Source organism: Pinus tabuliformis, chromosome 3_2, assembly GCF_031772625.1.
Source record: "Pinus tabuliformis cultivar Carrire ecotype Pingquan chromosome 3_2, CPIR1, whole genome shotgun sequence".
In the NCBI taxonomy this organism is placed as follows: domain Eukaryota; kingdom Viridiplantae; phylum Streptophyta; class Pinopsida; order Pinales; family Pinaceae; genus Pinus; species Pinus tabuliformis.
In genome coordinates, this window is record NC_142302.1 from 1,275,520,324 (window position 1) to 1,275,548,254 (window position 27,931).

The 27,931-nt window shown below is 38.0% G+C and overlaps 1 protein-coding gene across 2 annotated transcripts in view; it reads left to right on the top strand.

The window, feature by feature from the left end:
• Positions 1-5,785, top strand: part of LOC149185395 (lysine-specific demethylase JMJ27-like) — a 134,357-nt gene extending 128,572 nt beyond the window's left edge. The window contains exons 11-13 of one of the 2 annotated variants that reach the window (XM_089417918.1): positions 4,708-4,827; positions 4,934-5,040; positions 5,146-5,785. In XM_089417918.1, the coding sequence (XP_089274044.1) occupies positions 4,708-4,827; positions 4,934-5,011 (198 nt within the window). In that variant the 3' untranslated portion in view covers positions 5,012-5,040; positions 5,146-5,785. Of the gene's footprint in view, positions 1-4,707; positions 4,828-4,933; positions 5,041-5,145 lie in introns of those variants that run through there. The other variant, XR_016257378.1, reaches the window with a different exon arrangement.
• Positions 5,786-27,931: the final 22,146 nt, after the last annotated feature.

The following is a 27,931-nucleotide window of genomic DNA, read 5'->3' on the forward strand; positions in this document are numbered from 1 at the left end:
AGATTTACAGGGGATGTATCGTTAACATAGCCTTTGCTATCTTTCACTGGGCTTCTCTCCACAACCTATTCTAGAGACTAGTTTCAAAATAGCCGAGGGAAAATATTCATCTAGTTAGGCATCTACTTTGAAATCAATCAAGATCCTGCGTTTCACTTAGATTTTAGGTATCTCATATAGGATAGTGAAGCATCCTAAAGCAACAATTGTTCATCCGGTGGCTTGGTAGATAATTTACTTCAAGCAAATAATTTGACTCCATTAAGGCATTGGTCTTTCAAGATAATCCAATCAAATCATTAAACTTGCTAAATTAACCAAGTTCCTAGGCCATTCAGTTGTGTCTCCCGGACTTGTCGATTGCTGATGGGTCTTGCATCTTCATATTTCATAGGGGCCACCCCCCATACCCTGCTGTAGGGAGACAACTAGAACAGAGAGGGTGGGGATTAGAGTGTTAGCCCCTGCTTTGAGTGTTGTTGTATCTGGCCTGTACAATTTTGGCAACAACAAACCCATTTCAAACAAGAGAATGCTAAGTGTGAAGCTTGTATCATTGGAAAACGAAAGAGGGATCCTTTCCCCACAAGTTAATGGCAATCAAACAAGTGCTTACAGCTTATCCATAGTGACATATGGAAACGTCTTTTGGTGGATACAAATACTTCATTCTTTTCATAAATGATTTTTGTAGAATGATTTGGGTGTATTTTCTCAAGAAGAAATAAGAAACCTTTGATAAATTCATACAATTTCAATGCTTAGTTGAAAATGCCACCAAGGAGAAGATTGCTACTTTGAGAACAGATAATGGGGGCAAATTCACTTCAAATGAATTCAATGATCATTGCCAAAGGAGTGGAATAAGAAGACAATTGACTAATTCTTATACTCCACAACAGAATGGAGTCACAAAAAGAGTGAATCACACACTACTGGGAATGGCCAGATCTATGATGCACTTAAAAGGGTTAACAAAAAAGTATTGGGCAGAAGCAGTTCATACAACAATTTATCTAAGAAATTGATCCCCCACATCAGCCTTAGATGGTATCACCCCATATGAAGCTTGGTATGGTACTAAGCCTTCAGTGAATCATCTTCGAGTTTTTGGCTCCACTTGCTATGCCTTAGTTCCCAAGGAAAAAAGGACTAAGCTAGAAAATCGCAGTATGAAATGCATTCTCTTGGATATTTAGATGAAAAGAAAGGATACATGTTGTTATCTAATGGGAAGTTTATTATTAGTCAGGATGTTGTCTTTGATGAAACAAAAAGTCAAACAGTGCAAGAACTTGATAATCACCTCAGTCACTTGGAAATGCTTGTAGAAAAATCAATTTCTCACGGAAAATCAAATTGGATTGAGAAAGACTTAGCCCCCAACATGAATATTCATGAGATAGATCATTCTTTTTCAGATGAAGATCCTTCTACACAGGATATAACTGCTGTAGTAACTTCTCCACAAGGACAACATAGCAAACCAAAATGGTTCACACAATTATTAAAAGATGTTCATGAAGATGAACAAAACAAAATAGGAACAAGAAGTTTCGCTCAACCCAATTTTGCCGTAGTCACTCATGACTCCTTTGAACCAACAACTTTTGCAGAAGCAGTAAAGCATAAGTGATCTCGCTATGCTTTCAAATACTATATCTATTGTGATGCCAATGTCATAAATTTTCTATGGGCAAGGAAAGCCTGTGTCTCTTTTCCAAGTCAAAGCAGCGATAGGCAGATTGAAAGCATTATTCAACTCAATTTTTTTCCATGAATCATCGTCAACAATTAGAGCTTGAATCATTATTATTGCCTTCTCTGTTTTTCACTGCCTACAAACAGTTCACATCTCACAAACAACTATCTTTGACAATCCTTGTTTAACCTCTATGAGATACTATTCTCAAAATATATAATGTACATTATCTGGTCTCAACTACTTTCAGTAATCCTTATCCGTAGAATTCTTGCTGGCCTGAATTTACCAACTGTCATGCACCGAACAAGTTGCAAGTGCAAGGTGTTTTAAGTAGAAAATATTGGAGTTCAAGCTGAAACTACACATGGACTCCAAAAAATTGGGTTTACCTGCATTCCAGCATCATCCTTACTGGTTTGCAAACGGGCACATTTTCTATGGCAACCTGTAACATCTAGTGTATTCCTGTCCATATTATTTTCTTGTAATGAGTAATATGTGGCGAAATGATTATAGAATTGCTTAATGAGAAGGAAATAATATTCATCAACAGTCTTTGATCGGTACCTGTTTAAGCATCAGAAATGCTGGAAACCAAAAGTCCATCCCAGCTAGATTTTAAATTATCCAACCACTGCCAATGTGACTTTTCTCTTTTGAAAGCAGGGTGGCTGTTACATTCTCATAATTAGGGCCCTTGTATCCCCACAGTCTATCATTGTTAGCCTGAATCATGTTATTTAAATTTTAAATATGGTGAGTGAGTGACAAACATTAAATGTGAACCCACATGCATGCTGGCACTTGACACCTTCCAGCAATTTTTGTCCAAACTGCATCAGCCCACATGCATGATTGCACCTGACACCAATCAATTTTTGTCCATTCTCCAACAGCCTACATGCAGTTACCATCCTGCCCCTGTTTCTTCCATCACAATTAGCGTTGAGAGCTTGTTCATCTTAGAGAAGGATTTCGACTACTCTTTTCTCTCTTAAAGAGGGTAATCTGTGCTGCATGTTCTTTGTCTTTGGGTAACCTTGAACTCCAAGATCGCCTTCAGGAAAATTCGCTGCCCATATCCCTTTGCTTACACCTCTATTCAAAAGTTCCCTCCCCTTTCATGGCGACTGTTTTGGTGATTTGTTGCAAAATAGGGTATTTTAAAAAATAAGTGTTTGAGATCATTCACTCGTGTTACCAGAAATATCTAACAGGGATCACTCAAATGTTTTGGAGTTGGCCTTGCAGTTTTTTTATGTAAACTTTGTAAAAAAATATCATTAAGTTCAATCTTTTTTTGTTAAGCCATGAAAAAATGTATATATCTTGAGATGTTTTTGAACAATATATTATGTTCTAACTTCTTTTTGGAAGTATAACAATTTTGTGTGTCTTGACTCTTTTCAAGAGCAATTTTTTTTCCAAATTTCATTTTTCTCAGTGAGAGAACATGCTTCTTCTTGGAGTTTTTTGCAACATAGTTTGTAACTATTATCAACTACTATCCTATTAGATAATATTTTGATGTTCAACAAAAACAAGAAAGAGCATCAGTGATTCCTGGGATATGTTAAGAAGGTGTGACCTTTCCTCCCACCAAAAGCGGAAGGTTAAAGTCACATTGTTTGAGAGAGGGCATGTTGATCCTAAGAAAGTGGAAAAGACTGGTTAGTTAGGTACGAAGTTTCATTGGATTCTGCAGATCTCTATGGAAGTTTGTGGCTTTTTTTGTTTCTAAAATAGGACACCTTTAACAGTGTAGTTGAGAAAGACAAATAAATTTGCATGGACATGAAAGCACAAGATAGTTTTGACTAGTGAAAAGTTGATAGAAGCTTGCATGGACATGAAACTACAAGATAGTTTTGATTACTGAAAAGTTGATAGAAGCTCTGGTTCTTTTTTTGTCAAAGCCTTTGAAACTGTACTGGTTCCTATTCATACCAGTGGAACAACCATAGGGTTATTATTATCTCAGGTTGGTATTGCTGTAGGTTATGAAAGTAGAAAGATGGTTGTCATTGATAAAACCATGTAGCTTATGATAATAGAAAGATTATTGCCATTTAAAACCATGCGGCTTATGAAATTAGAAAGATGAAAAAGATGTCTTATTTTTTATCAAACAACTCGCCTTTAAAAGAGTTGATGGAAAGGACAAGTAAATTTTCATGGACATGAAAGCACGAGAAAGTTCTGACTACTGAAAAGGTAGTTAATAGAAGCTTTGGTTCTAACCCCATCAAAGACCTTAAAACTTTCTTTGCTCTTACCCATGCTAGTGGAGTAGCCATAGGGTCTGGTATTATTTCATTGTGCTTTAGCTTATAAAAGTAGAAAGATGATTGCTGGAAAACCATGCAGCTTATGAAAGTAGATATATGATTGCTATTGATAAATCATGCAGCTTATGAAATTAGAAAGATGTCTGCTGTTGAGGAAATATGTTTTATATCTTATCAAAGAACTCTCGATAGTTTTCTATGTCTTGAAAACATGAAAGCATTATCATAAAAAAAATGACTGTTCATAATCCTTTGCTATTTTTTTCCTTCTCTAAAGCTGAACTTGCTCCGAGGCAATTTAAATGAGAAATATAATCTAAACATAATATACGGTGTTGGAAAAAAGAAGGTCAAGGATGTGTAAAGTCTATATGCAATATCCATGGTACAGTGAGCATCAAGGTAAACTTGCAATCCATGCAGTATTGAGTCTTGACTTCGGAAGCTTGGATTTTACAGGACACCTTAATTTCTCTTCATCTCATCATCCCGTTATTTTTCATTCCTTGTTACATATGGGTACAGGTGAATTTTCATATTAACTTACACATATACATTACATGCTCCCTTAAGCAGGGAATGGGCAATGCAACTCTCCCATAGTCCCTAAATTTGAATCTTAATCAAACTTGTGTTGATTATGGTTACTTCAGCTTTCTTAGTATAGAGCCATTCTGCATGGCTATTTACTTAAAACTTGTGTTGGTATTGCAGTCATGTATTAAAGTGGCAATGGACTTTGTGTCCCCTGAAAATGTACAACAATGTGTGCATTTGACAGAGGAATTCCGCTTGCTTCCAAAGAATCACAGGGCTAGGGAAGACAAGTTAGAGGTAGGTACTTTTTTAACTAGGAAATTGTTAAATAATTTCCTATATTTTGCCCCCTTGTTTCTTCTTAAATAGATAAATATCATCTGAATAGGTTATTTTTGAGCAGGTAAAGAAGATGACCCTATATGCAGCCAGCCTTGCAGCGAGAGAACTGCAAAAATTGATACCAGATTCAAAGAACTAAGACAGTAATTTCAAAGAAGATACCTCTATGTGAGCTGAATAATTTAGTTTCTGACTCTCTACTCTGTTTTGAAGATTAATGTTATGTCGCATATGTCACGTGTTGTCAGTCATCTAATTGACCACTGGTTGCAGGGGACACAAATGAGGGTGGAGAGTACACAATTTGGTGCTGATGTTATACAATGCTGGCTACATAGACAAAATAACGGCTAAATCTCTATTATACCTGCTCATGCAATTGGCATTAGCATATTGTTGCGTAAATACATACAGTTATGTGCAAATTACAACAATGTATTTTCATTTTCTTTTGTCGGTTCAAGCAGCAGATCACTGACAGTTCTTGCAATTATTGTTTCCACACAGCATCGCAGGGTTCCATTTTGTCCCCCATTTTTGTAAAGAATTGCTGTTTATTTTGTTGAAGAAAGTTCTTTTTCAGTCCAGCGATTGTGGACCACATTTCTAACTTCAGAAGATCTAGAGGGCAGTCTCTCGGTAGATCCATCACATGTTAGCTTGAAACTGCTAATTTATTCTAGTTAAAGGACTAGATTGGTTTGTGTGCACCTGACGAGAATAATATAGACTTACCAACCCTGAATGAGAAATTTAATAGGGAGTTCCCTGGTTAGAATTTGAGTTAGTTTGGAACTTTCGAAAAACTATAAATAAATATCCAGGTCCGGGGTCAATGTTTCTGTGTTGACAATTAACTTTAAGTTTCAAAATTAGAGTAGCTTAGCTTGCAAGTTGTTTTCAACTCGTAATACAGGCCAATAACTTAATTGACTTGGAGCTAGCTGGTATGTTTTCTCATGGGATACATAAATTCATATGAATGAAATGTGCATATTTTTCACAGTGGGAAAACCTATCATAACTCGGTTGTCAAACCAGCAGTGAGGACAGGCATCACTTGCTGCTATTTGCGAATGCAGTTTGACTCACCACCATTATTCAAGAAAAACCATGCCACCTGGAATAACCCGCTGGTGGTCTGTAAGGGGGCAGACTTTCACTCAAGAGGCATGGACTGTTTTTTTTATTTTCATTAATATTTAACAAGTTTTCATATTTCCATGTACCCTTCTTGTACTTTGGGTTTTCAAATGGGCAAAAAATGCCATTTTATTATTAACAGCATCTCAAAGCTCTGTAGAACTTCTCTGTTGCATGGTCTTATTTTTCGGTTTAATGTTGAAACTTTTAACTATTTAACATTGCTACTTGATCATTTTCCCTGTTGAAGTCCATGGCTTTTACATTTCTATATCGAATACTATTCTTCTACTGTAAAAACACTCTTGCAGAAAAAAATGATCTTTGTTTTTCTTTGGTGTTTTTTGGTATTTTATGCATCTTAAATCTGTAGTATTGTTTTGAAATCGGAATTTTGTACTTTAAATATACGATTATATTCTATGTGGAGAACTTGATTCTGTGCGGTTGTTTTAAAGTGTTGTATCTTCCAAAAAATACTTACCGTTGAAATATTTCAGGAGTTCCAAACATTTCTGGCAAGATACAGGTGGTTTGGGGGTGTTACTTTTTTAGTCTGCTTGTTAATTATAATTTCCTGCACTGGGAAGCTTGTTACAGCAAACGTATTTTCCTGCCAGATCTATGTTTTTAGTCTGACAATTGAACAATGGATTGTGAGATTTAAGAGTTGTGATCTGTTTACATGAATATTTCCATTTCCTGCATATATATCTATTCTTGTAGGAAATGCAAGTGCAATGATGTGAATTTGTTAGAAAGATTTTGTAAGTTGAACAGTGACATTCGTTTTCCACACAGCTATATTATAATGTTGATGCCACTCTAGAGATTTTGAAGGCAATTTTGAGCATATTGCATGTTGTTATAACGTAACTATAAAGACTTTCCTACACCTTGAATTAGCTGATCTTGAATTAGTTGATCTCCCAAAAGACAAAACCAATATTGGTGTAGACAAAACCAACAGTGGTGTCAAGTGGGTCTACAAGACCAAATTGAATGAAAAAGGCAAAATCGAGAAACGTAAGGCAACACTGGTTTCCAAAGGGTTCTTTCAACAGCGTGACATAGACTACGGCGAAACCCTTGCTTCAGCAGTTAGGTTAGATACAGTCAGGACTATTCTGGCCACTGCAGCTTTTAAAATAAATGCCAAGTTTTTCAATTGGATGCCAAATTTGCTTTCTTAAATGACATATTGGAGGAAGAGATTTATGTGGATTATCCACTTGGTTTTGAAGTTCCAAGACAAGAACATAAAATGTACAAGTTGAAGAAAGCCTTATATTACTTGGAACAAGTTGCTCCCTGAGTTTGCTACAATTGAATTGGCTCGCTCTTCATCAAAAGTGGATTTCATGGAAGAAGCCTTGCGCCAACTCTTTATACAAAAAATCATGAAAGTAAAATTCTCATTGTTTGCCTCTATGTTGATGATTTGCTCTATATAGGTAATCTGATGATGAAAGAATTCAAAGTTGCCATGTAAACAAAATTTATGTTGATGATTTGCTCTATATAGCTAATCTGATGATGAAAGAATTCAAAGTTGCCATGTAAACAAAATTTGACATGACTGGTCTTGGCCTCCTGAAGTATTTCTTAGGAATTGAAATTCAAGAATCTGCAAATGGCATTTTTGTCTCTCAACAAAATTATGCCATTGACATTGTGCACAAATTTAAAATGATCAGTTGTAAACCTTCTGACACAACAATTGTTCTAGGCACCATGCTGAGCAAACAAGGTGGACTCAGTGGATTCTACTTGTATAAAAGTTTAGTTGGTAGTCTTTGGTATCTCACTACAACTAGACCAGACGTCATGTTTGTAGCAAGTTTTGTTTCTAGATTTATGGAATCACCCAAGAATTCCCATTGGAAAATTGCGAAAAGAATCTTAAGATATGTTGCAGGGACATTGAACTGTGGCTTATTCTACAAGAATTTTGAAGATTATTCACTCTCCGACTACACATATAGTGACTAAGCAAGAAACTTAGATGATTAGAAAAGCACCTCATGTTTCGCTTTTCACTTGGGAAGAAATCTTGATCTCATGGGCGTCCAAGAAACAACTCATTGTTTCAATATCTTCTACAGAGGTAGAGTATGTAGCTGCAACTTCTTTAACTTGTCAAGCATTATCGCTGAGAAGGCTACTGAATGATTTTTCACATGTTCTCAGTGATAACAACTCAACCATTGTTTTATCCAAAAATCATGTGTTTAACAAAAAGAGAAAACATATTGACACATGTATTCGAGAACTCGTTAATAATGGAGATATATTTCTTGATTTATGTGGACACGACATCAACTTGCACACATTTTTACAAAACCATTGGGAAAAATTGTATTTGAATTTCAAAAATGGGAAAAACTGTATTTGAATTTCAAAGAGAGTACTTAGGCATTGTAAGTGCCAATAATTGTAAGTGTTGAGAGCATTAATTTCCCCGTCTTATCTTTGTTTGCTAGGTGTCAGTAAGTTTGAGTTCAATTCAGTTAGTTGAGTTCTAGTTGACTCTTACTCTAGTGATAATTGTGTTTGCTAGGTGTCAGTAAGTTTGAGTTCAATTCAGTTAGTTGAGTTCTAGTTGACTCTTACTCTAGTGATAATTGTAAGAAGTGTTGAGAGCATTAATCTCCCCGTCTTATCTTTGTTTGCTAGGTGTTAGTTTGAGTTCAATTCAGTGAGTTGAGTTCTAGTTGACTCTTATTCTAGTGATTTATTGTTGTTGTTCCTTTGTCTATCTATATAGATGTTATTCAATGATGAGAAGAGATGGTTCATTCCATTTCTAGTTTTGAGTTCATTCAATCAAATTAGGATAGTAATTTGTTCTTTCAAGATTATTATTTGAATATGAGAGGTCTGGTAGATATAAAGTAGAGTTAGTGGGAGCTTTTGAGTAAAATTCAGGCAAGGGAGATTGATCCGTTTCTAGAACAAAGACCTGATTGGTAACTTGCATGTATGTTGTCGCAATTATAATGTTGTAAAGGTGAAATCTCATTTGAAGGATGTTATAACCAACCAAAGCAAATTTAAAATTTAAATGTTAGGAGGAAATAGAGATACATAAAACATAATTGGTTATTGAAGATAAGTTTATGATATGAGAGGTTGGCAGATTTAAAATAGTATCTGGCTGACCATTTTATTAGTAAATTCAACGATGGGATATTGTTCCTTTCTAGAACATGAGACTTGGTTGCTACTTATACGTTGTCGCAAATGGAATGTTGTAAAGGTGAAATCTCACCAATGGACCCACTCTTAAATGTAAATAATAAGGTACAAGGAAAGAGAGACATAATAAACCAGCAGTTTTAAGAGTAAGTAAATCGTTGCAAGAGAGACATTTAAATCAATTCTTAATGCAATATTTGTATAAAAGACGAGAAAATTATAAATTGTTGCAGTCTTCTAATCTTTCAAACAAAATAGAGTAGTTTGGAATTTGCTCTTCGAATTTCACATCAAGAATAAAATATTGTGCAAATATATGGTAATCTTCTAAAACTAACTTGGCCAAGACAACATTTAAGTAACCATAATCATTCATATGAAACATAATCTTCCCACATACCACAAAGTTGTTTAGTAGGAAAGTGGTAAAAGACTCTATAAACATAGAAACCATTATAATCATAATATTAGTAGTACTGCACCAATAAACCTCTTATTTTAATGATATGAATTTCCACAATTCGCTTGGAAAATTAAAACCCAAGCAATGGATAGATGAACATTACCCTTTCAGAGTTTTGACATAAAAGGTAATATAATCGAGCAAAGATGTGAAACATAACTAACATAGTAAGTAAAGGTGTAGACAATTCATTGTTTATTTACAAATTTCGATCATGTAAACAACATTCATTCCTTTGAATTCCTCAAAGCACAATTACAATAAATTCAAAAACAAAAAATAAGACACTGTGGATTTTGAATATAACATATAATTAAGTGTCAAGCCGTTGAAGTCATTCAAATAGTAATAGATTTACAATAAAAGTATATCAAAGTTCCACAATCATTGCAACATAATTAACACCTTTTTCATTAAAAAATTAAGGGCTTATATACATGACCATCCATGTCCAAATGAAAAAATATGTTTGAACAATGTGGAGGAAAATGGTGCTGGGTTGGCGAATTTAAAGGAGGTCGAATAACAAACTGCACGTAGGCAATAAGTAGGGTTTTGCAAAGTTGGCAGTAGAAGAGAATGACACTTGCAAGTATTTGACCCAAGAGGTAAGATTGAAATCTAAGAAACTAAAGCTCGAACCTCCAAATGCGTTTACCAAAGGTAATATTTTCATGCAGTTAGGATGGTGTCACACAAGCAAAAATAGGTCAAAAGTGTTTATACACAAAATAAAAAGATTTTTGCCATCATGCTATGAGTTGATTGTATGCACTAGCATAAGAAAGAAAACCAATTCCGAAGTCCATACTTGTTCAGACCAATAAGATATTGTTGATGCAGAGTTTCAAACCTTTTGTCAACTAAGAGGATGTGGCCCAAACTGAGGCTCTTCAAACATCCCAAGTCGTTTGATTAGTTACTCTTGACAGGTTTAAAGACTCCGTTGGCCTTTGTATCTCTTCCTCTTGCAAAGAAAAGAGTTATATATATATATATATATATATATATATATATATATATATATATACATGAAACTAAAGCTATTATTCTACATTAACATAACTAATATACAAGTTGAATGATTAGTAAACTATGATACAATAATTAGTAATTGGATGTTAATATACAACAAATAATCTACAAGTTGTACAGGGAATATAATAAAGAAAGAAAAGAACAAGAATCTTTTGTTACTCGTAAATATGATGGAGAATGAATAACATTTTGACTATACAACGCTGAATGTAAACTGAATAACTAAAATTATATATGCAATTTATAATTTTAAATTTAAATCAATTCTTAATGTGATAGTTGTATAAAATACAAAAAAATAACAAATCGTTGTAATCTTTTAATCTTTTGAACAAAACATAATGGTTTGAAATTTTCTCTATGAATTTTACATCAAGAATACAACATAGTGCAAATATATGTAATCTAAAACTAACTCATCTTAAACAAGATTTAAATAACCATAATAATTCCTATAAAACATAATCTTCAGACACTGATACCACGAAATCATTTAGTAGACAAGTGGCAAAAGACCATATAAACACATAAACCATTACAGTCATAATATTAGTCATACTTCTCCAATAAACCACTTAATTCAATGATCTGAATTTTCACAATTTAATGTGAACATTCAAACCCAAGCAATGGATAGATTAACAATACCTTTTCAAACTTCAGACATGAACTAATAACACAATCAAAGAAAGATGTGAAACATAACTAACATAGTAAGAAAAGGCGTAGACAATTCACTGTTTATTTTATAGATCTCAGCCTTGCTAACAACATTCATTCCTTTGAATTCTTTAAAGCACATTTACAAGAAATTAAAAAAATAGGTTAATAAGTAACATGGATTTGGAATAGAATGTATAATTAAGTGTTAAATTATTGAAGTCGCTCAAACTATAACAAACAATAAAAGTGTATCAAAGTTCTATAGTCAGTGCAACATAATTAGCACCCCCCTCGCCCTACAGTGATAATATTAGTCCTACTTCCCCAATAAACTACTTACTTCAATGATCTGAATTTTCACAATTTAATCTGAACATTCAAACCCAAGCAATGGATAGATTAACAATACCTTTTCAAACTTCAGACATGAAATAATAACACAATCAAAGAAAGATGTGAAACATAACTAACATAGTAAGAAAAGGCATAGACAATTCACTGTTTATTTTATAGATCTCAGTCTTGCTAACGACATTCATTCCTTTGAATTCTTCAAAGCACATTTACAAGAAATTAAAAAAATAGGTTAATAAGTAACCATGGATTTTGAATAGAATGTATAATTAAGTGTTAAATTATTGAAGTCGCTCAAACTGTAACAAACAATAAAAGTGTATCAAAGTTCTATAGTCAGTGCAACATAATTAGCACTCCCCTCCATCTTAACCCTGCCCCCTCACTCATTTAAAAAATTAGGCCTTATATACATGATCATCCATGTCCAAATGCAAAAATAGGATTTCTAAAAACATAACAAGGTTATCCCTAAAAAGTTGGATCATATCTTATCTAATCTATCCAACCAAATGGGCCGTATCAAAACTATCTAAAAAAGAATGAGAAGATAACTGACAAAATAACCTAGGAGATTTGAAAGCCGCTGAAATGTTTCAATTGCAACTGTCCACGGAATAACCCGTGCCAACACCAAAAAATGTAATGTTCCTAAACAAGAATTTAAGTGATAAATCAATTAAACAAACAATCCAACTGTGGAAAATTAAAAACATTTAGTAAACACCCATGAAACACTGTAATACTAGAACTGCTGAGCCATATATTATGAAATATGAGAGCATGAGTACAATATATAAATGGAGTAGTGCACCTAGGCTTGTCTCAAGGACAAGCTGGCACAAACCCAGGTGGTAGAATAGCTAAAAAGATGGTTGTTCAATTGCTGCTCTACTATGCTTTGTGTTGTCCTAGTAAACTATTGATCTGCTGACTTCGACCTGCTGGAAATTGTCCAAAAACTACCCAGAAAATTCTACCCTTTCAGCCTTAGACTCCTTGGACAAAACCCAGAGAAACCCAGAATGGAATTTCTTTGTTTTTGACTTTGGATTTTCGGTGTCTTTGGAGCTTCTCTCCAACTACATCCGCTGACTTTCGCCCTGCTGGAAAGTGCCCAAAAACTGCGAAGAAAATTCTGTCCTTTTGGCCTTAGACTCCTTGGACAAAACCCAGAGAAACCTAGAAGGGAATTTCTCTGATTTTGACTTTGGATTTTCGGCCTCTTGGGAGCTACTCTCCAACTACATATGCTGATTTTCGGCCTGCTGTAAAGTGCTAAAAAACTGCCCAGAAAATTCTTCCCCTTTGACCTTAGACTCCTTGGACAAAACCCAGAAAAACCCAGAAGGGAATTTATTTGATTTTGACTTTGGATTTTCGGCCTCTTGGGTGGCTAAATCAACCTCTGCGTATTTCCCGCTGCCTAGAAAACACACAATCCATTCCTTTGGGTGGCTGGATGAGTTGTGAATCCCTGTTGGAAACTTCTGCAATATCTGTGGAACAACCTCCCTAGGGCTGATACGGATGGTCCCCCGAAGTAGAGGTTGAATCTTCCTTGCAGAAGACTCGTGGCTAAACAACCGGTAGACTCGCTAAGCAACAGAGCGTACAAGAGTGAGTTTGTTTATCAAATATTCAGAATGAAAACAAAATGAGAGCTGATCTCTCTTTATAACTCCTTGGCCCCCCTTAGCCTCATGTGGGCCCCTCCATCCACCCATTCGATTTTCCCTCCAAGCATATCGAATGGCTAATTCGAACTCCTATGTGGGTGGCCCCCACATTCCACTAGCAACTAAATAAAGTCGATTTGGCCCCTAAGTCCTTAAGTCGAAAGTGTGGGGACCTCTTCCTTAGTAAAAAATGTGCAAAATTGTGTAGCAACACCCTGTTACTAATGTGTTTGAGAAGGGACATGATAGTCCTCCCCTCCCAAATGTTGCTTGCCCTCAAGCAACCTCAAAGATGGGTGCTCTAAAATATGTTCACCCTCCTAGGTGGTATCCTCATCTGACAAGTTCTTCCAATGCACCAAACATTGCTTGTCCTCAAGCAATGCCTAAACAAACACCCTCTCTAACTGTGGACCCCACTATTGCTGCAAAGTTCACCAGGGTCCCAAATCTGCCATTGGATCGTCCCTGATCGTTGTACTATCCTATAGTGAAGGAGTGCCTTGATACCAAGATCCCAAGCCAACCCGATCAACGTGAAGCCCCCCTTGCTCCACTCACTATCGTGCCAAGTATGGGCATTAGAACCCTTATGTGTCTATCACCAATAAGTAGAGCACACTGATGATGTAAATCTTTGCCCAAATCGTCATGAAGCTGCTCTACCGAATAGTCCATCTCGTGCACTACAAGAGTAAACTCCTGAAGATGCAATCCAATCATGGTGAAATTGAACCCTCGTCTACCCGGGCCTCCCCTGATCTCCTCCTGTCGATCACCCTGCCACACCGGTGAAGTTCCCCACACTATCAATGAATCAGTAAAACCAAATGGAAGATCCGCATGACCCTCCGCTGTAGAAACCAACTCACCTCTACGGGAAGTTGAACTGCTCGGCCCTGTTATGCTAGAATCCCCTTCCCATCGCAAAAGGAACCTATCCCGCTGACATCGTGACACTCTAGTCATGAATGACTACCTAGCATGCTCGTACCATAACCTCCTCTCCCATAACTCTCGGCCATAATCTATGCGATGATCGAGGCTAGGCCAATCTTGCCAAAGTTACTCAACTGTGCCAGCGCCTATCACTCCATGACTAACCCAAATGCCGCAAAGATCCAGCTGTTCTGTGCATGCCAGATCACACAGCGAGATCTGCTATCCCAACTCTTGATGATGTGCTTAGGTACTACCAGAAGCCTAGGCATCATCCTGTCAACAAGGACTACTGTCCTCCACACCTCATGCTCCCCTAATGCCCCAAGCTGTCCAATAGAAAAAACACCATGTAACTCTCTCTCGGTCACCTCCCCAAGTGTGAACCCAGGGGTGGAACATATGCTACCTCGACAATCAACCATGCCATCCCTAAGTTTGTAACCGTCAACTCGTTCACCTACCAAGTGTCTCAACTGGAGAGTCTCCTCTCGGCCCATGACATGTGGTGTCTCATCCAAGTGCCTAGGGTGAGTCCCCCATGCCCTGTTGCCTGAATGGAGAGTGTCAAAGTGAAACAACCAAACTCTCTGCGATTGTAAGCAACACTGGAGGATGATGGGTGGGTATGTCCCAAAGAGTATGATCAAGAGTCTTTTGGGATGCTCAAGAGTAATCCTACAGACAACCCTCTCTCAGCCTCAAAACTGTTGATAACTCCCTCGAGGCCCTGCCTCCATTAAACATGGTGTCCCCAAATGCTTGACAATGTCCTCATCGATCCTAGGTGAGTTGCGTCTAATGGTACACCTACTGTCCATAAGTCTCCTTGGAGGCAAAGCTCCAAGAACCCGTTGCATCGCATCATGTGTCACTGCATACCACCAAGTACCACCGCACTCCATGAAATGCCACTGTATGCTGCAACCTATCCCTGTACACCACTGGATACCCCCGACTACGACTATACCATCCTGTACCCTCCTGTGTCCTGCCTGTGTCACTGCACCTGTCACTCCCCGCACGTCCTCAATGCGATGCGAGTCACTCCTCCTACCCCACAGTGTAAACCGGCATGCTATGGTATACCACCATGTATCTCCATGCTCCTTTGCATACCACTGCTCTTCACTGCATAGCCCTTGGGTGTTATGGCCTAGAATTGGGTCTGTATGCATCAGGCCACATCTCTCTATATAACACTGAACGCTACGACCTGACTCTATGTAGTCTTGTGTACCACTGCCTACTATCATATCACCCTATAACATATTGTGTCCTCCATGTGCCAAAGTGTTCGCCACTCTCATAGTGACCCTACCATGACACGTGTCGTGTCCCCTCATACAACCTGGTAGACCTAAGCACCCTAACTCCACTCCTGCTAGGGGGGATATCTTTGTTGTGCCGATCGTCTGTGACCCCTGAGTCCTAAACCTCAATGGGAGAACATCGTCTCCATACAATATTTGGTTTGGTGGCCTACCCATGCCACCTCCTCAAACCAACTCCTGCCAGAGAATGTTAATCATCCTGCGCCCCCATGCGCAACCAACATGCCAAAACAACCAATGGATTCTGCTCACAAACCACTTGGCCACTAGCATCAACTGGAGCTCCCCTAAGGAATGCATGCGCTCATGCATGGGGTTGACTACCTCATCAATTCCATAGCCATCCCGCATCTTTGATATCGAATAGGAAGCCCCGCTTCAATCCCAATGCCAACTTGGGCCTCCAACACCCTCAATGTCTGAGAGCTCCCACCGAGCTTTACTCCGAACTAAGACCATCTCTATGAGTCTAGCCCACGCCACTAGGTACCAACTCAAAATCTCTCGCCATCCAATCCCAAGAGAGGGATCGAATGCACAAACTCTAGCACATAGAACAAGCCCGACATGCGGATGTTGCATCTTGTGCAACTCTGACCGTCTCATCCCACTACCCAGGTCAACACGAGATCTGTCTCTCTCTCTCCAATGGGCAAAGGTGACCCAACAATGCTGCTAACCCGTTCATGCCCTTTGGTATGTCTAGAAAACTCCACCTCTCTCAATCCAATGCGTAAGGATGGGCTGATAATGTTGTAGATCTTGTCAGTGTGCATCTGAAGTGAACTGCGCTGAAATCCCAATGTGTGGTCTCTATGCTGCCCCTCATCAATGACTAGCCCAAGGGATGGCTACACATCCTCCTCCATCATAGGCTTGAAATGAGCCTTCGACTGCTCCACCATAGACAACCCAATATGCACGATATGCTTACTAATCAGCGATAGGCAATTGTCATCTGGCAACTCCGTCATATATCTGGAGGCCTCTGTACCTATCGGCTCCTCAACAACAATGGAGCTGTCTTCCGGCACCTCACTGACCTGTGGTGCATTGTTATCACCTGAGAACTCGGTCACAACCCCGAATACCTCATCAATGGATGAAGCCTCATAAATGGGTGTATGTTCAACTATCTCTTTGCCAACCATGGTCCCTTCAACTACTCTTTCATATTTTTTCTTAATACTTCTCATTATCCTTGCAAAATCCCAATGAATCTCCATTGGTTTGTGCATACCCCTTAGTTCACAAAATTCCCAAAAAGAGAGGGATGCCTACATGCCATGACCCAATGATTGGAATGCCCTCCAGTTTCCCCCCAATAACTCCACATCAGTTGCAATCATGTCCGGATTCCCAACTGAGGAATGAATCAACTTCTTCCCCACATCAATCATCATTTGTTGTATCCTCACCACCTCATTCCAAGTCACTGCCATGTTGTTTGATTCTAATCTTTCCCAAAGGCTGACCCAAGATTATGGCTCTGATACCATTGTAATGTTCGTAAACGAGAATTTAAGTGATAAACCAATTAAACAAACAATGCAACAGTGGAAAATTAAAAACATTTAGCAAACACCCATGAAACACTCTAATATTAGAACCACTGAGCCATATATTATGAAATATGAGAGCATGAGTACAGTATATAAATGGAGTAGTGCACCTGGGCTTGCCTGAAGGACAAGCTGGACCAAACCCAGGTGGTAGAATAGCTGGAAAGATGGTTGTTCAACTGCTGCTCTACTATGCTTTGCGTTGTCCTAGTAAACTGCTGATGTACTGACTTCGGTTTGCTGGAAAGTGCCCAAAAACTACCTAGACAATTCTACCTTTTTAGCCTTAGACTCCTTGGACAAAACCCAGAAAAACCCAGAAGGGAATTTATCTGATTTTGACTTTGAATTTTCGGCCTCTTGGGAGCTCCTCTCTAGCTACATGCATTGACTTTCGGCCCATTGGAAAGTGCCCAAAAACTGCCCAGAAAATTCTGTTCTTTTGGCCTTAGACTCCTTGGACAAAACCTAGAGAAACCCATAAGGGAATTTCTCTGATTTTGACTTCAGATTTTCAACCTCTTGGGCGCTGCTCTCCAATGACATTTGCTGACTTTCGGCCTACTGGAAAGTGCCTAAAAACTGCCCAATTTTTTTCCCCTTTTATCCTTAGATTCCTTGGACAAAACCCAGAAAAACCCAGAAGGGAATTTCTTTGATTTTGACTTTGGATTTTTGGCCTTTTGGGTGGCTAAATCAACCTCTGCGTATTTCCGGCTGCCCATAAAACACGCAGTCCCTTCCTTTGCGTGGCTAGATGAGTTGTGAATCGCTGCTGGAAACTTCTGCAATCTCTATGGAACAACCTCCCTAGGGTGGGCACGGATGGTCCCCCGAAGTAGAGGTTGAATCTTCCCTGCGGAAGACTCGTGGCTAAACAACCGGTAGACTCACTAAGTAGCAGAGCGTACAAGAGTGAGTTTGTTTATCAAATATTCAGAATGAAAAGAAAATGAGAGCTAATCTCTCTTTATAACTCCTTGGGCCCCCTTAGCCTCATGTGAGCCCCTCCATCCACCCATTCGATTTTCCCTCCAAACATATCGAATGGCTAATTCAAACTCCTATGTGGGTGGCCCCCACATTCCACTAGCAGCTAAATAAAGTTGATTTGGCCCCTAAGTCCCTAAGTCGAAAGTGTGGGGCCCACTTCCTTAGTAAAAAATGTGCAAACTTGTGTAGCAGCACCCTATTACTAATGTGTTTGAGAAGGGACATGACAAAAAAACAATGATTACTTGTAACAAATTGAGAGAGGAAAAACTAGTGGTTGATAATATAACTAACATGAAGCGACTATAGAATCCTAGATTTTGTAGATGTTGGCAAAACTTAAATAAACTAAATAAAAACAAGTAAGCATACCTCACCAGATTCACAACCTGTAAATAAATAATGATCTTCATATTATTTGGCAAACATTTGACTCTAAGTGTTCGAGATAATAACTACTTTGACATTAGAAGACTTGATGACAATGTGCGTATCTGGTATTTGTGATTTTTCCTCACACTAAGAAACCTCTTTACTCTATCTACTTTCCGTAAAATGATTCATCAATCTTAGCTATTCATTTTTTTGCGTAAGTTGATTAATACGATGTTCAAGACGAGGTACCATAATTAAACTGTTGCTACCAGTACATATTATTTGTAGATTTATCAAAGTCAATTTTGCACTAAGGATGTTTTTTTAGAATTACTACCATCGTCTTGAGTATGATCATTGTTGTCCATAAATAAATCATATTAGGGTTTATTCTTCTTTGGCAAGGGTTCAATAGGAGTTTCAAGATCAACATAAACCTCTTTGACAAGAGCATTTTTACTCCTATAAGCCTTGCTCTAGATATTTTTCATTCTAATTGTTTAATCTTCACTCGGGACTAAGGGTTTAGGTTAGACTGATGAATTTTGTTTTCCTGTGTAGGTCCATAATGAAGACTATGGTTTAAGGAATTCAACTTGACATCATCTTTGAAATCGAGTTGTAGTTCAACATGGTGAAACTCTAATTTATTCCCTATACTCCATGTAATGCAAACATGCATTGACTCTAGAGTTTCAACCTTAACTTCATCACATAATTTTGACCCATTAGGATGACACAACTTATTAGGGTCGAAATCGTTAACACCATGGAGTTAGACAACGCTGAACTAGCTGGTTGGACATAAGGTGAAACCCTAGGGTAAACTCCTTGTTGATTGATCATATTGGGTTTATTGATATGGATTTATGCATGAACGAATTGAAATAAATATCTAAACAGAAACACAAAGCCACAACGAAAACTGAACTTCAATTAATTACTAACAAATACTGAAAATTGTTTACATCAAGATGGAAACAAACTAGGCCGGGTGATGGTAGTTTATCTCTGAGGAGAGATGTGATGGCTATATGCCTTCTAAACTGTGTTAGAATGAGGCTTAGATGCCTTTTTATTATTGATAAATAATGGAAACCTTAAACATCCAAAAATCTAACCCTAGGAGATGAAGCGCCGAAAGTTTGTGGGCCTCGTTGGGATTAGTAGAACACCAATTTCTGAGGGTCGTAATTTGGGCATATGATATCTGTTTGGCGTGCATGATATCTCGTTAGAAATATCTATCTGAGGACAAAATATTTTCCCAACATGCCCCACATTTTCCAAAAAAACGTTGTTTAGGGCCTCAAAACAACTCCGAAAGTCCAGGACCCAAAAAACTGCCAAAAAATAGAAAGATGTGTTAGAATTAAAGAAACTGAAAGGACACTGTGTTGGAGGTCCAAGTTGAATAGGCGAGTGGCCACCAATATCCACCTAGATCAGTCCTCCCCTTTTGGGAAGCAATGGTATCTTATGTGTTGAGTGCCCGTATGAGATGATGAAACTTCTGCTGAACTTGATCCTTGGTGAGCCACTTACCTTAGTGCATGAGCTGGCTAGATTTTAAAACCAGATACAGTTGGATCCTATATTGGTGAGTGTCCTTGATCTGTGTGTCCATGATCCGATCAGTTATGCCATGTTCAAAGCAATATAGGTTGAGCTCTATTGGTGTCTAGGTGCTCAATGATGCCTGATGTGTCCAACAATAGTGGAAAGTATGGCCAAAAGCGATCCGCATTGAATATTGGGTGCAAGCCAAGGAATGGGGGGATACTGAGCTCGAAAGCGTTGTCTCCCACAACCTTGGTGATAGTGTAAGGTTTGTATCGGAGTGGTCGAAGCTTCAGATGGGCTCTGACAAGGCGTTCTTTCTGCAGATGCAACCAAACTTAGTCGCCCACTTGAAACTTATGTGGCACCTGATGTTGATTGTGTCATTGTTTGTATTTGACATTGGCTTTATCCAAGATGTCGTGAACCTGCTGGTGGATGTGCTGAATGTGCTCAATAAACATGGTGGCCAATTTCGGACTGAACATGTGCAAATTCTTCTTATGTAGTGGCAAGAGGCAATGTGACATCAATGAGACATAATGGTTGAAATCGCAAGCCCACTTAAAAGGGGTTGTGGCTAGTCGAGCTATGGAGAGATTTATTATAATTGCGTTTCACAAAGGGAAGATTCTCATCACATTTTCACGAATGCTTAGAGTTGTACATGCGTAATATGTGCACTATCATCCTGTTGACAACCTTTGTCTAGGGGTGGAATGCAACCGACTTGGTGAGCTTGGTGTCCAACAATGACCAGAGGCTCGACCATAATACGCTTAGGAACCTACTATTCCGATCTGATATAATGGTCTAAAGGATATTTACCCACACTCGTTCAAAGAAGAGTATGACAATGGCTTCCGCTGTGATACTGTTCTTGTAGGTAGCCAATATGGCCATCTTAGAAAATTTGTCAACGACCATAAATACACAGTCATTTCCATGCTTGGTAGAAGGAAGACCATACATATAATCCATGGAAATGGATTCCCAAGGCCGACTAGGAGTAGGCAGAGGAGTATACAAGCCTTACTTCTTAATGGTTGGCCTGGGGATGACACAGACAATGCAAGATATGATATATTTTCCAACATCTTGTCGGAGATTTGGCCAATAAAAATACTTCTGCAAGACTTTCACTATCTTCTCTACCCCAAAGTGTCCTATAACAATGCATCCTAGAGGTGGAAGTCTGAACTTGCTTGCCATCTATCAACATTTGGTATGTCATGGTGAATTCTTGATCATTTTTGTAAAGCTGCGGCCATCCAGAAGTCTCATTCCCACAATAGTCGAGCACAGTGGTCGGTGTCACAACTGGTGGTTGACTAAGGCAATCTTCAACATTATTGGTGTTGTCCTTCTTGTACTTAATTTTCAGATGAAATTTTTGTAGATATGTTGACCATTTCTAATGGTGGTCGTTTTGCAACTTCCTTTGTGTTTGTATGAACTGAAAAGGGCAGTGATATGTGTGGATGATCGTCTCCTTCCCCAAAATGTAATGTTTCCACTGCTGGAAAGCCTGCACGATGGATTACATCCCTTTCTTATAGATTTGGTATTTCTAAATTATATCGGAGATTGTCTCACTGTGATAAGCCGTTGTATGCTCTTGCTGGATGAGAACTACACCAATAACATAATCGAAGGCAATTGTCTCAATTTCAAATGGTTGTTGCAGGTATGGCAATGTGAGTAATGGTGCAAAGCAAAGGCGATGCTTAATCTCAATGAACACCTTCTATTGGGACTCAGACCACAAAAACTTTTCTTTCACTCTGCCTTTGGTAACTTGACTTAAAGACCAAGTGATATGAGATAATCCCAACACGAACCTTCGATAAAATTGACATGACCCAAAAGGATGAAAAGCTCTGTCAGAGTGGTTGGTGCTAGCCAATCTCGAATGACTTGGATCTTAGCCGAATCCACATGCACACCTTTCTCATCAATGATGTAACCCAAATATTGGCCCTGGCTCATGCCAAACATGCATTTCTCCAAGTTGGCACATAGTTTGTGTTTCCGTAGGTTTTGAAGGACTCGTCGAATATGTTGCAAGTGTTCTTCCCAACTCTTTCTGAAGAAGAGGATGTGGTTCTGATATACAACCATGAACGAGTTGGTGAAGGGTTGCAAGATGTCATCCATTAGCCTTAAAAGTTGTAAAGGCATTTGTCAACCCGAAGGGCATGGCCAACCACTTGAAGAGGCCCTCCCTAGATATGAAGGAAGTCTTCCATACATATGTGGGTTTTATTGGAACCTAGTGAAAGCCAAACTTCAAATTAATCTTATTGAAGTACTTGGCTCCCTTGAGCTAGTCAAGAAGGCCATCAATCTGTGGGATTGGATACTTATTAATTAGAGAAATTTTGAGGTCTAAAATAGGCCTCAAAACAAAAATGTACAACCAAAATCAACTTTATAAGAACCAATCAGATTCAAGATGATGATGTAAACCATGGGGGATGATTCACCATTTTTGGGTTAAAAAAAGTAAAAAAATAAATAAATTATTTTTTCAACTCATATTTGCAACTTATCTCTCTATGATTTTACTCCAATTTTGAGCGAGAGAACCCATTGGATGCATAATTTAATTCCTCATCCAAGGTGTGCCCATGTTGCATAGTTTTGATGGACCCTGCTACACAGAAAATGAGAAATACATGAAAAACGTAACTGCAATCACATTTTTCATGTATTCTCATTTTTCGTGTAGCAAGGTCCATAAAAAATATGCAAAATGGGTACTCCTTGGATCATGAATTAAATTCTACATCCAACAGGTGCTCTTGCTCGAAATTTTAGTAAAACCGTAGGGAGATAAGTTGAAAAAATAATTTTTTTTTTTTTTTTTTTCCTCTAAAATTTGATGATGTCATCTAACCTTATTTTATTATTTGCAATATTATTTGATAATATTCCTTAGGAGGCCCATTTTAGACCTCAAAATTTCTCTAATTTCCTAATAGTGATTTTATTCAGTGCTCAATAATCAATGCAGAGTCTCTAGGTCTCATCTTTCTTCTATATGAGTACAATTGGTCTCCCACAAGGTGAAGAACTTGGTTGGATGTGCCATTTTTGTAGAACTCCTGGATATTCCACTTGATTTCTTGATTTTCCAAAAGAGAGCGGTGGTATATCAGCCCGTTGGGCAGAGGTGCTCCTAGAGTTAGATCGATCAAATGCTTGCAAAGGTACCCTTGTGGGTGAGGATAATATGTCCCTATATTCTTCCACGACCTTATCTACCTACTACTTCTATTGTGTGGAGGAACCCTTCCAGGGGGGCATGGATGTGGCCACGATCTTCCCCTTTGAGAATGAATCAGAAATAAAACAAATTGCCTGATCTTGGATATGATCTTATTGCATTTCTTATCAGAGATCAAAGAAATGGAGGTAGACGGGGCTACCTCCAATGTCTTGTATAACTTATTGCCCAAAGTAATAATAACATTGTGAGGCCCAGGCTCAAACACAAAATGATGATTCTACAAGTATGGTTGGCCTAATAATACATCACAAACTTTAAGGGGAGAAACATCACACAATACCTCATTTGTAAAGGGCTTGACACTATCAGGAAGACGACATTGCTGGTTTACATGGAGATATTTCCCTTGGTGGAGTTAATTGATGGTGTACAATTGCGAGTGTGGTGTTTTTGGTAGGCCCAAACGCTTCACGACCTCAGCTAAGATGATGTTCTTTTCACTTCTGCTGTTGAAAATGAACTGCAACGACGAACCCTTCATCCACATTTGTGAGTGGAAGAGACACTCACCCTCCTCTGGATCTTCCAACTCAATCTTCTTGACCTTGGTGGTGGCAATGGTGGCACTGGGTTATGCATCAATGATAGTTTTCCTTTTTTGAGTTTTGAATTTGAATCATAACATGCATTTGATTCAGAAGCTTTTAACTCGGCCATCGATGATTGTTTTGCATGACACTCATTTGTGCTGTGAGTGGGATTCTTAGGGAATGCGCACCAGTTTCTCGTGTCTTTCTTCATCTTCCTGCTATTGTTCTTTGATTGTGGCTTCTATGGATCGTTTTGGGTCATACCTTCTTGGCTCGATACTTTGTTCTGCGCACGGGGGCTTCACTTAATGAACCTCTGACATATCACGTGCATTCGTGGCATACTAAACAATACCTCTAATTTGACTACATATTGAAAAATACCTCTAAAAATCACATTATTTAACTCCCTACCAATACAAATCCAATAAACCTTCCCAATTAAAAAAACCCCTACTTCCACTAGATATTGTATGTATTTGTTTTTTCGTTAACATTTTTTATACCCCTTTATATTTTTTCATTAACTTTGAGCTCCATTTTTTATACTTGCCAAGATAAAAACCTTTTACCCCCTATTATATGGTCAATATATTATGTCATTTTTCCTAATATATATCCCCAATATGAATGCATGTGGTATGGTATTTCTTCCCCATTGAAGCTCCCATGGTTCTGCAACTTGGAAGTGCTTTTGCCTTACTTCAGATTTGCAGCTCCAAAGACCTGCTTCTTTTGTTTAAACTTTTTCTCGATCTTGACAACGTATCGCTACACCGCGCTGATTGAAGAGATGTCTAGGAACTCCATTTATGCCTGGATGTATCTATGCAGACAACAACAATAATTGAGTACCAGATGTCACTCAGATTCCTTGATACCCAACTTTTTGTGTAGGGTATGAAAAATATTTGTGAAGTATAAAATGTCTTAGTCCCTTTCCAGCTGTAATGTGGTCCATTTTATGTGCTTATCATGATAGATTTCGATAGGGTAATATTGTTCCTTGACGATGTCTCTGAAAGGATTCCAAGTGGGTGCGACTGAAAATAGTTAGGGTTCCTTCTTGTCCCTCTGCTCATAGTAGGTTCCCACCAGTCCTTATCGTGCGAGGCAACTTTGAGGAACACAAAAGTAATATTTTCCCTATTGGAAAAATTATGGACCGAACAATATCCTTCCAGTATATTTAACCATTTATGGCATCTGGGTCTATCTGGCCTTCAAATATAGGAATGTAAAATTTAACTTATACCTTAAAGGGGGCGACGCCTCCAAAGTAACAGTTAGGTGAATATGCTTTTCCCACTGGAAACCGTTGAAGGATCTGGGAAAAAATGCCCATCATCTTGTTCCTTTGCCACTCGAGGGCTTCTTCGATCAATAGTTTGATAGGATCCCCTACTCTCTTGTCTTTCTTTTCTTTCACCATGGGAGGTCGGCAGGGTCGGCGAGCCCGATCTTGTAAGGGCTCAACTAGTTCAAGGCCCAACTTCTTATACTCCGACTTTGTTGGGGACATGCACAAAAAAATCAAGAAAGAGAAGACCCCTTGATACATTAATCTGTATTTATGTAGGAACGTAAAGAAATATAGATTTAAACAGAGACATAGAGCTACAGTGAAAATTAAACTTCAATTAATTAATAATAGATACTGAAAATGTTTAGATGCAGGATGGAAACAAACTAGCTTGGGTGATGGTAGCTTATCTATGAAAAGAGATGTTATAATACATGCCTTTTGAACTGTGTTACAATGAGGTTAAGAGGCTTTTTATTATTGGAAAATAATGGAAACCCTAAACATCTAAAAAAACCGTAGGAGATGAAGTGCCAAACGTTTGTGGGTCCCATTGGGATTAGTTGGAACACCAACTTCCTGGTGTCGTAATTTGAGCATATGATCTCCGTTTGGCACGCATGATACCTCATTAGAAAGATCTATCTAAGGATAATAAAATTTCCTAAAAAATACCTTGAATCAAAAGCTATGGGATTTGCATGTTTTCCAAGAAAATGACGTTTAGGGCTTCAAAATGGCTCCGAAGGTTCAGGATCCAAAAAACTGCCAAAAATGAAAGGTTGTGCTAGAATTAAACAAACTAAAAGAAAACAATGTTGGGGGTCCAAATGGAATAGGCGGGTGGCCACTAATATCCACCTGGATCATTTAACAAATCCATTTCAGATATGAAAAGAGTCCCAAGTATTACTGAACTTAACCAAATGGTGTTTTTCCAACATGCAAATAAAACCATGATGAAACAAAGACCGTTGGGATTCTTACACTCTCCTTAGTAAAAATTCGACATTTTAGAGAGGCTCTTATGTAAATAATATGGAAGATTGCGGTGGAAGTCGAGGAAAACCATTAACTGGCGTATGTCATAGATAAATAAAAACACATATCTTCCTTCACATGTGATAAAGCGCTTAACAAAATACGGTAAGCCTTGACATTTGGGTTTAAGAAAATTGATGGGCATACTTTTCACATTCTATCAGAAGCTCTTGGAAGCCATAAATTCTCACCACGCATGTTGGGCACCGAATAATTTTTTGACCAATTCCCACCTTCTATAGAGAGGGAAGTTGCTTCAGTGATAAAACCCATGTCTACCTGCATTTCTACATCGCCAATCTTAGCTTTCCGACCATTGGAAGTGGAGGCAAATGCCTTAACCACTTGGTCATTGTAACCCTGGAAACATTGAAAAAAATCCCACCAACCAACTTGTTGAATCAGAGTGAAGTGTTCCTCATAAAATTCTACAATATCGCCTCCAATGAGTTTGTTCAGATTATAGAAGGAATTCTGATATAACCATGGGAAGTTAACAATAATTTTGTCTTAGGACAATGTGATTATGCTCTGGTAATTTCTTGAGGAAAAATCCTAGTCGTAGATAACACAAACACACAGAGGAAAGACTAAACCAAAATGCAGAGTATGCTAGAATGAGACCAGAAACATCAGGATAACCCATTGGCAAGGACTGAGTACTGGGGCGAAATTGTATCAAACATATAATAATCATAATGACAATATCCAAGAACCATCTAATCACATGACTCATGTCCAGGTGTTCAAATGTGTAATTTCCAAGTGAGTATAGTAATCCCATATCATCACCTGGATATGCGATTCGTTCAACAGTGCATAATGCGAAATATTAATAAAACCGCTGCAATTAATCCATCACATAAATGCATCGAGATTTCACCATCAAAGAATTAATAATGAAAAGAATGCCTATACATGCAGTCATATTAAATCACTTCAAGCCATAATCACAATCACCAAAACGATAGTCATCAAGATAAGGAGCACATGGCAATGTTATAAATATTTAGGTTGAACCTTTCGATATGACATGAAATAAAAGCAACATATAATATAGTCACATAATACATGTTGCAACAAGGTACGAAAATAATTAAATGATTAATCAACCAAAACATAAGGTATATAAAGCACCATATGACAAACTCATTTCTAATCCAAAACTAGGGTATAAGAATCTATACAAGACAAAATCACAACCCCATAGTTGATCCAAGAGAACCAAAACGCTGTCAAGTTCATTACAATAGTAAAAATAATGTAGTGTGAATGAAAGTATAATAGTGGATAGTCTGGACAACATTGGTGTACATCAACTAATTGTAATTAGGATTTGGAAAATGTGTTTAAGCTCTTCCAAGATCATTGCCTCATTATGCATCATTGAAAGAGAATCAAGTCAAAGTGTAAAAGAGATTCATACTCATCACATAAGAGTAAAATTGCTCACTTTAAAAATACTTGATCATTCACAAAAGTAATGGTGTAAAAACCCAAAATACACACAAACATTAAAAGAGGGGCCCATTTCATTTGCAAAATTAAAGGGGAGTCAATTGGGTGGCCAACAATTGGCAACTCAATGGACG